Raw genomic sequence first — 11969 nt, forward strand, 5'->3', positions numbered from 1 at the left:
AGTGCATGATTTTTCGTCATTTTTTGAGGTTATGGCTCAACCATAACGTGATGGGTGACTTTTGATACCGAATTTGAATTCAGCGCCTCAAAATCCATAGGAATACGTGTGTCTTGTTACCAGATACGCACACTATTTTTTTGTGTGGCTGTGTAATTACTCAAAGCTACAAACAGCCCCATTTCCATGTGTATTCGAACCAAAAAATCTGGCTATTTGTACAAAATGTCGGTACCCTTTAGCCACGGTGAAAATTAGTAGACACTCTTTAATAATGATATTAAGACAGTAAGGATAATAAAGATTAAGGGATTTCATAAATCGTATTTTTTATATGTCAAACATTTATCGATTACGCAAATAAAACTGAAAAATTGTGCTGCTATCATTACGAAAATAAAACAATGAGCTCGATGAATAACATGATTCTTGGACCGGATCGATCAGAGAAATAATGATCGCAACACTGGACTAACAGTAAATCTCAGAGACAGAGTGAATGTATTTTATTCGTACGAGGAGAGGAGGTTTAATATTGCAAGAGGAAAGGCACTTATCTGGATAAAGAAGAAAAATCGATTACTATCGTTCAGATACCGGGACTTGAGTAACGGCTGGCTACATTGTTCTGTCTTTGGTTCAAAGACATGTCACTGCAGCTATGCACATACGTAATCTATATTAGTTGGCATTTAAACATTACAATTAGTTAACAAGATTTGTAATAGCTTTATGAATGTTTTATTTTTTATATTCGTTAGCACCTTTATCCTACTAAACTAATTATTAAAAATCGTATGGCGCCATTTTCGATTATTTCTTGAAACTATCGCAATCTCGAAATTATCGTTGTCGGGAAACCCGCGTTCATGATGGGATAAATCTGTCTTTCCTTTTCTATATTAAAAATAAAAAGTCTGCAAACTTCAGGTTTATGATACATTTAAGTTTATTTAAATAATGTATTCAATAATAATCAATCAAGCAAGGTTGTTCAGTACTTTGCTATACAAAATGGAATGTGTACATTATTGAAGGTTTTAAAAATAAAGAAAAATAAATTTCAAAAAATAATATTGTGGATTTTCAAGCAAAATTTGTTAATTAGCAAAAACACAGAGTTTTATCAAAAATTCTATAAAGTTTAAGAGACGTTTAAGGTAAATGTGCCAGTCTTCTTCAATGCATGGGTTTTCGGCAAATAGGCAGTATTTTACATATAGTAAGCTGTTTGTGTTCTTCGTTCTCAGCAAAAATATTTTTTCCTAAACGCTATTGCCGATCACTCACACTTCGAAGTGCCGATAACTGAAGCAGCCACATTTCTGACTTACCGATAACCCATGCATTCTCGCATTTATAACTTCGAACTTTTTATAATATTCATTCCAAAAGGATATGTTAGAAGTAATAAGTAATGTACCTTTCTAAAGGTACGCTTTATTCGATAAAACCCATTTTTTTAAGCTTTAAATATGTTTAATATAGTTTTTTAAGCATTTGAAATCTGAAATTCGGCGTAAGCTTCCGATAACTGGCACACTTACCTTATATATTCTAAAAAGATTCAAAATTAATTTTAAACTTGAAAACATTAAAAAAAAAAATAAAAACGTACATTTTGAACGTGCATCTTATGCACGTAAGGCCTATCTCAAGGTATTGAAAATTTAACATATTTTAGCATAACACCGAAACGGTTCTGGAATTTTTTTTCAAAAACTGAGACACGGTAGAAGGACGCAATAAAGACATTCTGTGAAAATTTTCTTAATTCATCCGTATAATACCTTAAGCATTTTAAAAGGTTTGAAGATAATAAAAAAATATCTCCTAAAATTCGTGGGATAATGCAAAGCAATTTTTTATTTAAAAAATTAATATTAAGAGAATATTTACAAATGTTTCAAAAAGATTTCAGAAGATGTCCAAAATTGTTATAACAGAATATGGAAGTTTTAAAGGCCTTTTTAAAATTTTTCAGAATTTCAGGAAAATTCGAATAATTTTAAAACCTAATGCCTGTTGAGAAAAATTTGTGCTAGTCACTCGAAATTAGTATTTTCAAAGAAGAATTTTAACATAAAATCAGAAAGTTTCGAGGACTCAAAATTTCTAAAAATGTTAGGTTGCGTTTGTTTTTGTTCACTGGCAATTAGCATTATTAAACAAAAATTATCAAGATTCTCAATTTTCAGTAATTTATGTTATGTTAGCATGTTACTGCGGAAATGTAGATTTTTCATAAAACATTATTAGATTTCTATGCTTAAAATTTTTTCAAAAATGTACGTTTTTTGAGTTTGTTAGCGTTTTTTTTTTACCGGAAACTGATATTTTTAAACGAAACACATACATTCTAAACGTATTTTCAAATAAAATCTATTATAATTTCAACCAAATTTGGAATCCTTCAACAATTTTGGATTATGTTAGTATTTTTCTACTGAAAACATGATTGTTTTAATTAATTTTTTATTACATTTCAAAGAAGATTTAAAAGAGTGGGATGATGGTCGTGGGGGCTAAAGCGTAGGCCCTGGACCAACTCCGTCGGCTTGCGTGTTCGATTCCCGACCCTCGCACTCTGGAAGAGCCTCGTCGGCCCATGTGGTGAACATTAGCCTACCAAGGGAGTTGTTTATCTCTGAAAAGTAGTGGGAACGGTACCTCTAGAGAAAAAGGTTCTCTAAGTACGTAAAGCTGTTGCTCTTGGTGGTTCGGAACCCACCTTAAACTAAAAGTCCCCTTCCCACCACCAAAGAAGTGTGTGGGATGTGTGTAAAGGAATAGAGAAGAAGGCGCAAGAAAAATGTAAACCGTTAGGGGACACATTGGAAGATTCTATTCCAAGAAGATTCACAAGTTTTTAACAATTTCAGATTATGTTGCCGTTTTACATCAGAAATCGGTATTTTAGTAAAAAATCATTAGATTTGAAAAAAGATAAAAAGTTTTAATACAAATATGGAGTAAGCTAGCGCTTTTCAATATACAGTGAAACTCTTTAATAGCCCTCCCTTCTATAGCCCTTCCGAGAATTGAGGCCACGCCTCATAATATTAAGATATTAGAAGTCGGCAATTGCTTTTTTTTAACAAAAATTTTCAATATTTATTAAAAATAGTTTACTTCTTTGGACCGTAATTGAAATATTTAACAGCTTAAGGGTGGGGGGGGGGGGATTTTATTAAAATTTGTTACGGTAGAAGCGGGGGAGGGTTTTCATTCATGTATGTAATTTTTTGTAATTGGCAAATGAAACAAGTAACTCGCAGTAATTGTACAGAGTACAACACAGAGTAATTTCTATAACTCTGAATAACTGTCAAGCTAAATAAATTTGAAATATTTCAATTTCAATTTGAAATCGGTTTATTCCATTTATAGTAAAACTGAAATCTTTTTTTGGATGAAAATTCAAATTTTTGTTTGAAAATGTCATCTACCTCAAATAAAAATGCAACTATTTGGTAAACAATTTAACAAATTTGTTTAAAAGTTATCCTTTTCGGTTGAAAATTCAACTGTTGTGTTAAAAATTCTTCCTTTTTGGTTTAAAATTCAAGTATCTTCGTAGAAAATTTAAATTTTGTTGTTGAAAATTTGTCTTATTTATTTAAAAATGCGCCTGTTTAGTAGAAATTTTATCTTTGTTGGGTACAAATGAAATTATCCTATAGTTGAAAGCAGGTCGCAGCTTCCCAGAGAGTGATAGAAAAGTGAAGCAGGCACGTTCGAGCACCCGTTCGAGATATCTGTTTACATTATTGGATGTAAACATTCCTAGCGATTAGGTTGCAGCATTCGTGCCGAATTCGAGTAGAGCTCATTTATGGCTTTTAGCATTTATTTACTCTTCAAACAGTGTAATTATGAAAACAATTTTCATAAATGGCTCTTCTTTAAAGAATAAGTTTAATTCATTATGTTAGATTGTACATTTAATAACTGATCATTATTGAAACAATTTGAATGGTTAAATTAAGAGTTTGCCCTTTTTTCTACAAGTCAATTTGTTCACGGAGTCAACTAGGAAAAACTATCCGGTGACTCTGTTGTATGTTGCTTTGAAAATTTATAAGAACTATTAATTATTTAAACAATTCTAATTAAAAAATTAAGTGTTTTCCCTTCTTTCTAGGAGTCAATTTGTTCACGGAGTCAACTAACTCTTTTCTATGTCGCCTTGCAAATTTATAAGAACTAATCATTATTTGAACAATTTCGATCAATAAACTAAAAGTGACTTTTTTTTCTACGAGTTCTGCAAGTAAATTTGTTTACAGAGTCAACTAAGAATGTTTATCCGATGACTTTTTTCTATATTGCTTTGCAAATCTACAAGAACTTTTAATTACTTAAACAATTTTAATTAAAAAATTAAGATTTTGGCCTTTTTTCTACAAGTCAATTTGTTTACAAGGTCGACTAAGAATGTCTATCCTGTGACTCTTTTCTAGATTGCTTTGTAAATTCACAAGAACTATTAATTATTTGAACAATTTTAATTACAAAATTAAGAGTTTGCCCTTTTTTGTACAAGTAAATTTGTTTACGGAGTTAAATAAAAATGTCTATTTTTTATTCTTTTGTTTTTGCTTGGAAAATTTAAAACACTATGAATTACTTAAACAATTTTACTTAAAAAAATTTAAGTTTGACCTTTATCCTGCTTCAACTTTTACCATAATTAACTAAAAATATCTTTTCGATGATTTTTTTCTCTGATGCTTTGAAAATCTACAACTATTAATTATTAAAAAAAAATGTTTATCAACATGTTTATAGCTTTGCTATTTTTCAAGGAAGAGGCATAATTTGTTTACGGAATGAACTAAGAATGTCTTTCGATGATCATTTTCCACGTTATTTTCTAAATTTATAATAATTATTAATCACTCAAACAATTTTCATAGACATATTGAGAGTTGGGTATTATTCAAATTTGTTTACGAAGTTAACTAAGATTGTCTTTGTGCTTCTAGTTTAGTTGAAAATTAATCTTCATTGCTTGAGAATTCCACTATTTTCTTTGAAAATATTGGTTGAACTACTTTGTTGAGAAATCACATTTTTTTTGAAGGTCCATATTTTTAGTTTCAAGTTAATCTCCTTAGTTGAAAGGTTACTTCTTTTAACTAATTATTTAAAATTGGTTTAAAATTTAATAATTGTGTTAAAAATGGATTTTTTTGCTAAAAGTTCATATTTACTGTTTGAAAATTCAATTTTTGTACAGAGAATTCGTCTTTTGGCGCGAAAGTTCAACAATTTAGGAAACCTTTTTTTTTATTGCTGAATCTCTTTTTTTGTTGAAAATTCTTTTTGCTCTTAAAATTTATTTTTCATTTTTATTTTTTTATTTTTTTTTTTTTTGTTGGAAATATCAACTATTTCATTTTTTTGTTAATAGTTGATCTTTTTAGGTTGAGAGTTCATTTTGTTAATTAAAAAATAAATTATTTTGCTGAAAACTCAAGTATTTGGTTAAAAAGTCGCTTTTATGGTAGAAAAGTCGTCTTTTGTTTAAAACAAATACATAAATTGGAAAATTCTCAATTTTTATTTGAAATATTGTTTTGTTCCGTTTATAAAAGATCCTATGTTAGAAATATTGTAAGATTAGAGTGCTGATATTTGAATGTTAAAAGTTGGGGAAAATGAAAAATTATTGGTCGAGGAAAAATTAGGGAATTATGAAAAAAAAGTTTTCACCTTGTAAAGGATGTGTCTTAAATGCAAAAAATGTTCGTTTGTTTCAAGTTTGATATCATATTGTTTCTGGAAACCATACATTTCATTAGGTAAGGCAGAGGGTAGAAATATTTTGTTACAGTTCATTACAGGAGGGGGGGGGGGGGGGGGTCTTAGAAAGGGCCTATAATCCGTTACAGAATTCACCCTGGCGGACCGAAGGAACCGAATGGAGCCTCTACAAAGTACCTGTAAAGACCCCATTCGGTTCCTTTTTAAAATACTCGAAAAAACAGCAAAATCAACTTTTAAATGATTGAAATTTGGATTGTACGTTAAAATTCCCTAGTGAAAGTCTCGGAATAATCGCAATAGTTTTTTTGCAACGGTAAAAAGTTTAAAAAAAATAAGACGTATAACGTCTGTTGACTGCTACTTACAGGCGATGCGTTTGAAGTGTAGCAGTCAACAGGCGTTATACGTCTTTTATTTTTTTCAACTTTTTACCGTTGAAAAAAAACTATTGCGATTATTTCGTGACCTTTAACGTAGAATCCGAATTTCAACAATGTAAAAGTTTATTTTTCTGTTTTGTCGAGTTTTTTAAAAAGGAACCGAATGGGGAACCAATAGGGTCTTTACGGGTACTTTGTAGAGGCTCCATTCGGTTCCTTCGGTCCGTCAGGGCAAGTACGGACCGTTTTCTATTAATTCAGATGATAAATACTATAAAATAAAAAATTTTAGTATTAATATTAATTGTTTAATGTAATTAAAAATGGCGTAAGGTAAAAAATAATAATAATCTTCGTTTAATAATGTAATAATCGTTTTTGTGTTATTATCTAAGTTTAAAAAATCTAGATAATGAATGAAATTTGTATTTCTTTGTTTCAGAAATTCGTCTTCAACAATATATTTTGGTGGCATCGGATCGCAGGTGGGGGAATTGGGTGAGTCGGCAGGGGGTGACGAGGGTGTTGGACCAACCTCAACCCCCGGCCAAGGAAGTCACTCAAACAAAAACAATAATACGATTTCGAGAGAAAATACAATCGGAACCTCCACCGTCATAACTACCCTTCCTCAAAATTCTGCAGGGTCTGAACCCCCCCAGCGTATAGAAACAAACCCCTCCACAATGGTCACCGACCAATCACTCTCTTCCGGTCACTTCTATCATCACCAGCATGATCATCATCGTCCTAATTCCGGAAGTCAACCAATCCATGGATCCAACAACGGTCTCAGTCAGAATTCTAAGAAAAGAAAAGCTTCTTCCTCGTAAGCAAATTTTTATTATAAATTCCTGTGCAAGTCCAAGAAATCTTTTCACAATTCTCGATCAAGGTATCCGATCTGAATGAAGCTTCGTAAATTTATAGTACATGTCAAGATTAATGTAAAATGCACATTCCAGGACAAACCAAGAAAGATACATTTTCAACCACGAAGGATGACTTTTCTACTATAATAGATGAATTTTCAATAAAGTAGGCAAGTTTTCGCCGAAAAATAATGACCAACAAAATAGTCCAAATTTCCAAATATAATTCGATTTTTAATAAGACAGTTGTATTTCTAACCAAATAGTTGAATTTTCAGTATACGAAGATTCCTTTTCGATTAAATCGTCTAATTTTTAAGCAAAAAGGATTAAAATTCAATCAAATATTTGCATTTTCAAGAAAAAAGACCAATTTTTTGGCAAGAGAGTTGAACTGTTATCGAAAAAATTCATTTTTAACCAAGAAAGATCACTTTTCTACAATGAAATATACATCTTAAATAAAAGAGTAACGTTTTTAAGTTGAAAGCTCGAATTTTTAAGAAAAAAATGAACTTTTAAGTTCGGAAAGATGAACTTTCAACAAAATTGATCATTTTTAACCAAGAAAAATGCATTTTTAAAAAGATAGTTGAATTCTCAACCAAAAAGTTGAACCTTCAAGGAATAAAAATAATTTTCTACCCAAAAAAAGACTTTTGAACCAAATATATGCATTTTCTACCAAATAGTTAAATTTCCAACAAACAACAATAATTTTCTACCCAAAGACATGACTTTTTAACTAAATATATCAAGTTTTACCAAATAGTTGAATTTTTAACGAAAAAATTGAATTTCAACAAACAATAATATATTTTGATCCAAAAAGATGACTTTTTAACAAAATATATTAATTTTCTAACAAATAGTTGAATTTTCAGCAAACAGTATAAACTTTCTACCAAAAGACAACTTTTTAACATATACATGAGTTTCACTAACAAATAGTTGAATTTTTATCTTCTACAATATACAGTGTAAAGTTTCAACAAAAATAAAATAGTTAAATGTTCAGATAAAAACTTAGAAAAAAACTCTGAACCAAAAGTAAAAGGAATTTTAAACAAAATGTTTCCATTTTCCACCGAAAAGATGCATTTTTGACTAAGAAGATTAATGTGCTAACTAAAAAGACGGATTTCCAATTTATCCAATATGCAGGATAAAGTTTTAGCCAAACATGTAATGGTTAAATATTCGGATAAATTTAATAATTTTTAACAAAAAAAAAAAAGAAATAATTTTAACCAAAATTATTAAATTTTCAACCAAAAAGATGAAGTTTAGTCCAAGAAGATTAATGATCTACCGAAAAGCCGACTTTTGAAAGAAAAATTTAATAAATTTTCAACAAATTTATTTCATTATAATTAAAAAAAGGCTAATTATCTTATCAAGATTTTTCAACCAAATAGTTTTATTTTTAAACAAATAGTTGAATTTTTTACAAAACAGGAATCATAAATTTCCAACCAAGAAGATTGAATTTCTACAGGGAATGATGAACTTCCAACAAAATACATGCATTTTCAACCAAAAACTTGAACTTTTAAATGAAAAAGATAAGTTTTTAACCAAAAATGAAATAGTTCAATTTGTCAGTTTAAAAAATTTATTGTCAGCAAAACATGAAACGTATTTTCTTCATAACAGTTAAATTTTTACCAAAGAGATGAAACTTACACTAAAAAAATTATTTTTTAACAAAGTAGTTGATTTTTGTATAAACAAAATATGACTAATAATCGTCCCCCAGTGCGGAGGGCAGTTTCGTCATCTCATACTCGCGAGGCAATTCAAAGTTCCTTGCCATCCTAAACATTTTTCAAAATATTGATCGATTTTGTGAGTGGCCCTGAAGTTTTATTTTTGTATTCAAAATAGAACTCGCTGTAGAGTATTTTAGTCTGTAAACTAATTGATTTCAATTGACCGCTAAACTTTGTTAATTACACTCGAATGGAGAACGTACGAGGCTTAAAGCTACGAGCGTTCCACAGACAACAGCGTCCCAATTCCACAGGAGCGAGTGAAATTTGCTCCCCTATATCCCTACCCTGTCCGAGAGTCGCGCTTAAGCGCGCGGCTTAAGAAATCTGTTATCAATGTTTATTATAAGAATTATATCGCTTTTTGTTTAGATTTTATCTCCAAAGTTAATGTAGAACATGAAATGAAATAATGGTTATAAATAGAAAAAATATAAAATTGCTTGTAAACACATGAGATTTTTATTAACGAATTCAATTTTGTAAGTTCAAAAGCATGCGTCTATAACAAAACAGAGATTCATAAATACAAATTTTGACATCACAGTCTTTAATATCCGTTTAACCCTTTACGAGCAAAATTTTAGTCATGTTGAAACATTATAATTTTCTTATTAACTTTTACAACATATTCTTTTCGCCATCTAGGCTTCAGAAACTATTTTTTAACACCAGAACTATGAAAGGATCAACTCAACAGTTTGCAAAAACAACTCCAAATGCTAAGTAGCTAATATAGAAAAATGCAATCTTGTCTAAAAATTCAAGGTGGAATAAAAAAAATGGTAAGCAGAAAATTCCACTACAATACTTTTTAGGTCGCTTTTTGGCTCCGAAAACTTTTTTGTGTTTGGCTGTGTCATTAATTTCGAGAAAATTTTGACGAGAATCAAGGATTTGTTCCACATCAATTTTAACTGAAATATAATTAGGGGTTCGTTTACCTGGCATTTTTTTTCGAAATTTATTGATTTGTATTTTCTGTAACATTTTTTATATGCAGTTAATACATCATGGATGTCGAATTGTAAACACGGGCGTGCGCGAAGTCGGCCTGTGTGCTTTCTCACGCATTACCCCCGAAATCTATGCGTTGCAGGAGTGGTAGCCCCTTTCACGTTTGTCTGTTCGGCGATCACGATTCCCGAGCCTCTCGTACGTTCGGCATTCGAGTGTATTTGAATAACTTTGTTAGTTTTAGAAAAATCGCAATGATGCTTGTAACTCATTCTATTCATCACGCATCACTGAATTAAAAAAAAAGAAAACCTGTCTACGATTAACTGTTTTTAAGATGTCAACCAAATTCAAAGCAGAGCGACTTTTAAATAAACAATGATTCTCACTTGATACATTACGTACGTATTATAGTGTCAACATGTAATATTAAGTTTCACGTATGCAGATGGGTAAACTTGAACCAGAATGTTGAAAAAATTTCGAGGACTCGAACACTTTTAGATTTGTTCATTCACTATGATTCTCTGTCTAATTTCACTCTGAGTTTTATTTCTTCTGTTTAAGCCCCAAGTGGACAAATTATTAAATATCATTAACAATTCTTAATATAATGCAAAAATAAACAAATGGATATTTTAGCTATTTTTTTATTTTATAAGCAATTTTGTCAATCAATTATATTGTTGACTGTTTTCCACCAGATAAATGTAGTTTTTATGAACGAAATATAATGAAGGTTTGCCAAAAAACACATTACTTCCTGTTAATCTTCACTAAATTTTATTCACAAAAAAACTAATGTTTGTGTGTCTGAAAACAGACAAAACTTTAATATTTTTATTAAATTGTTTATAAAATAAACCATTTCTATCTGATGATGAACTATCATAATAAGAGACATGTAGTCTCCAGCAGTTTTTCTTTTTTTCTCTCCATAAATAAACCTTGAAAAGGACCTGAAATACAGGTTGAAAAATCTCGGCAAATTTTTTATATTAAAAAATTTTTTAAAACGAAAAGAAGCGGTGAAGGCCTTAACGAATATTAATTATAATAAGAGACCAATTGTGGATATTAATGTATTTGATATTGAATGAGGAAAAATGAAGAGTATCTATTCAAAAACAATTAAGATATGTATTATTAAATTTGGTTGAACAAACAATTATCAACGTCTACCGGACAATAAATTATATTATTGAAAAGTAATTTTCAGTCTATTCTATTATAAGAAAACCAAAGTAGCAAGAATTTGGATATTTATTTTAAAAAATGAAACCCTCTTTGAAAAATACTTCCTTAGTGTATAGTTTATACAGGGTGCCTAAAAAGTCCCGGAATGGTTGGATATTTCCTCAGGTAAAATATTTTTTGAAAAAGTGAAGGTCATGTCTGAAGTAAATTTCAGCGAAGAATTCAATGGCGACCTTCATTTTGACCTTGAAGTTGACCTTCATGACTTTTTGAAGGTCACATTTTTTTTTTAAATGGAAACCCCCTTTTTTACAACTGCAATCGATAGAACGGAAAATTCTACGTTCAGGTACGTACCTAAATCATAGATCAATCGTAACGTTCAAGGTCAGTTAGAGGTTATTTGAAATTAACAAAGTTTTCCAAGAAGTCAGTGCAATTCCTGAAGTAAATTTCAACGAGAAATCCATTGGTGAGCTCTGTATTGATCTTGGTGATGCTCTTCAAGGTTTTTTCAAGTTTTTTTCCAAGCGGTTTACGTTTACGTTTAGCATTACCCAGGAACAACGATGTGGACGTAGTAAGTTCTGTTCCCTTTGGGGTGCTTGAGTAGCGTGAGTCTTCTTGCCTCTCACGCTTCAGTGAATATGTTCGAACTGAAAACCTTGAGCTTCTTGACAAAATGCTATGCAATTGTAAAAATGAGTTACAGCATTACGAATCATCTCCCTATCAATCAAAGTAGCCTGCTGCAATGTTTACAATTTTGTTTCTGAGAAGCTCTTCATATGTACGGGCATTGAGATTACCATCGATGAAGATAGGGCCTATCAATGTATCATTCAAGATACCGGCCCAAAAATTAATCTTTTGTCGATATTGTGTGTTACTCTCCAACATCCAATCAGGATTTGTGCCGGACCAATATCTACAATTTTGCCTGTTAACTTCACCTTTTAAAGTGAAAGTAGATTCATCTGAAAATACTGTATTGTACAAGAAAAGAGGATCTCTATCAA

General features: G+C 30.5%; 1 protein-coding gene across 4 annotated transcripts in view; it reads left to right on the forward strand.

Annotated features, from left to right (window-relative positions):
* The window catches only part of LOC117176211 (aryl hydrocarbon receptor nuclear translocator-like protein 1), a 142262-nt gene that overhangs the window by 27436 nt on the left and 102857 nt on the right, over positions 1–11969 (forward strand). For all 4 annotated transcript variants that reach the window (XM_033366338.1, XM_033366342.1, XM_033366340.1 and 1 more), the window contains exon 4: positions 6595–6981. In XM_033366338.1, coding sequence (XP_033222229.1) covers positions 6595–6981 — 387 coding nt within the window. The remainder of the gene's footprint in view (positions 1–6594; positions 6982–11969) is intronic.

The sequence above is a fragment of the Belonocnema kinseyi genome, chromosome 7, assembly GCF_010883055.1.
Source record: "Belonocnema kinseyi isolate 2016_QV_RU_SX_M_011 chromosome 7, B_treatae_v1, whole genome shotgun sequence".
Lineage (NCBI taxonomy): Eukaryota > Metazoa > Arthropoda > Insecta > Hymenoptera > Cynipidae > Belonocnema > Belonocnema kinseyi.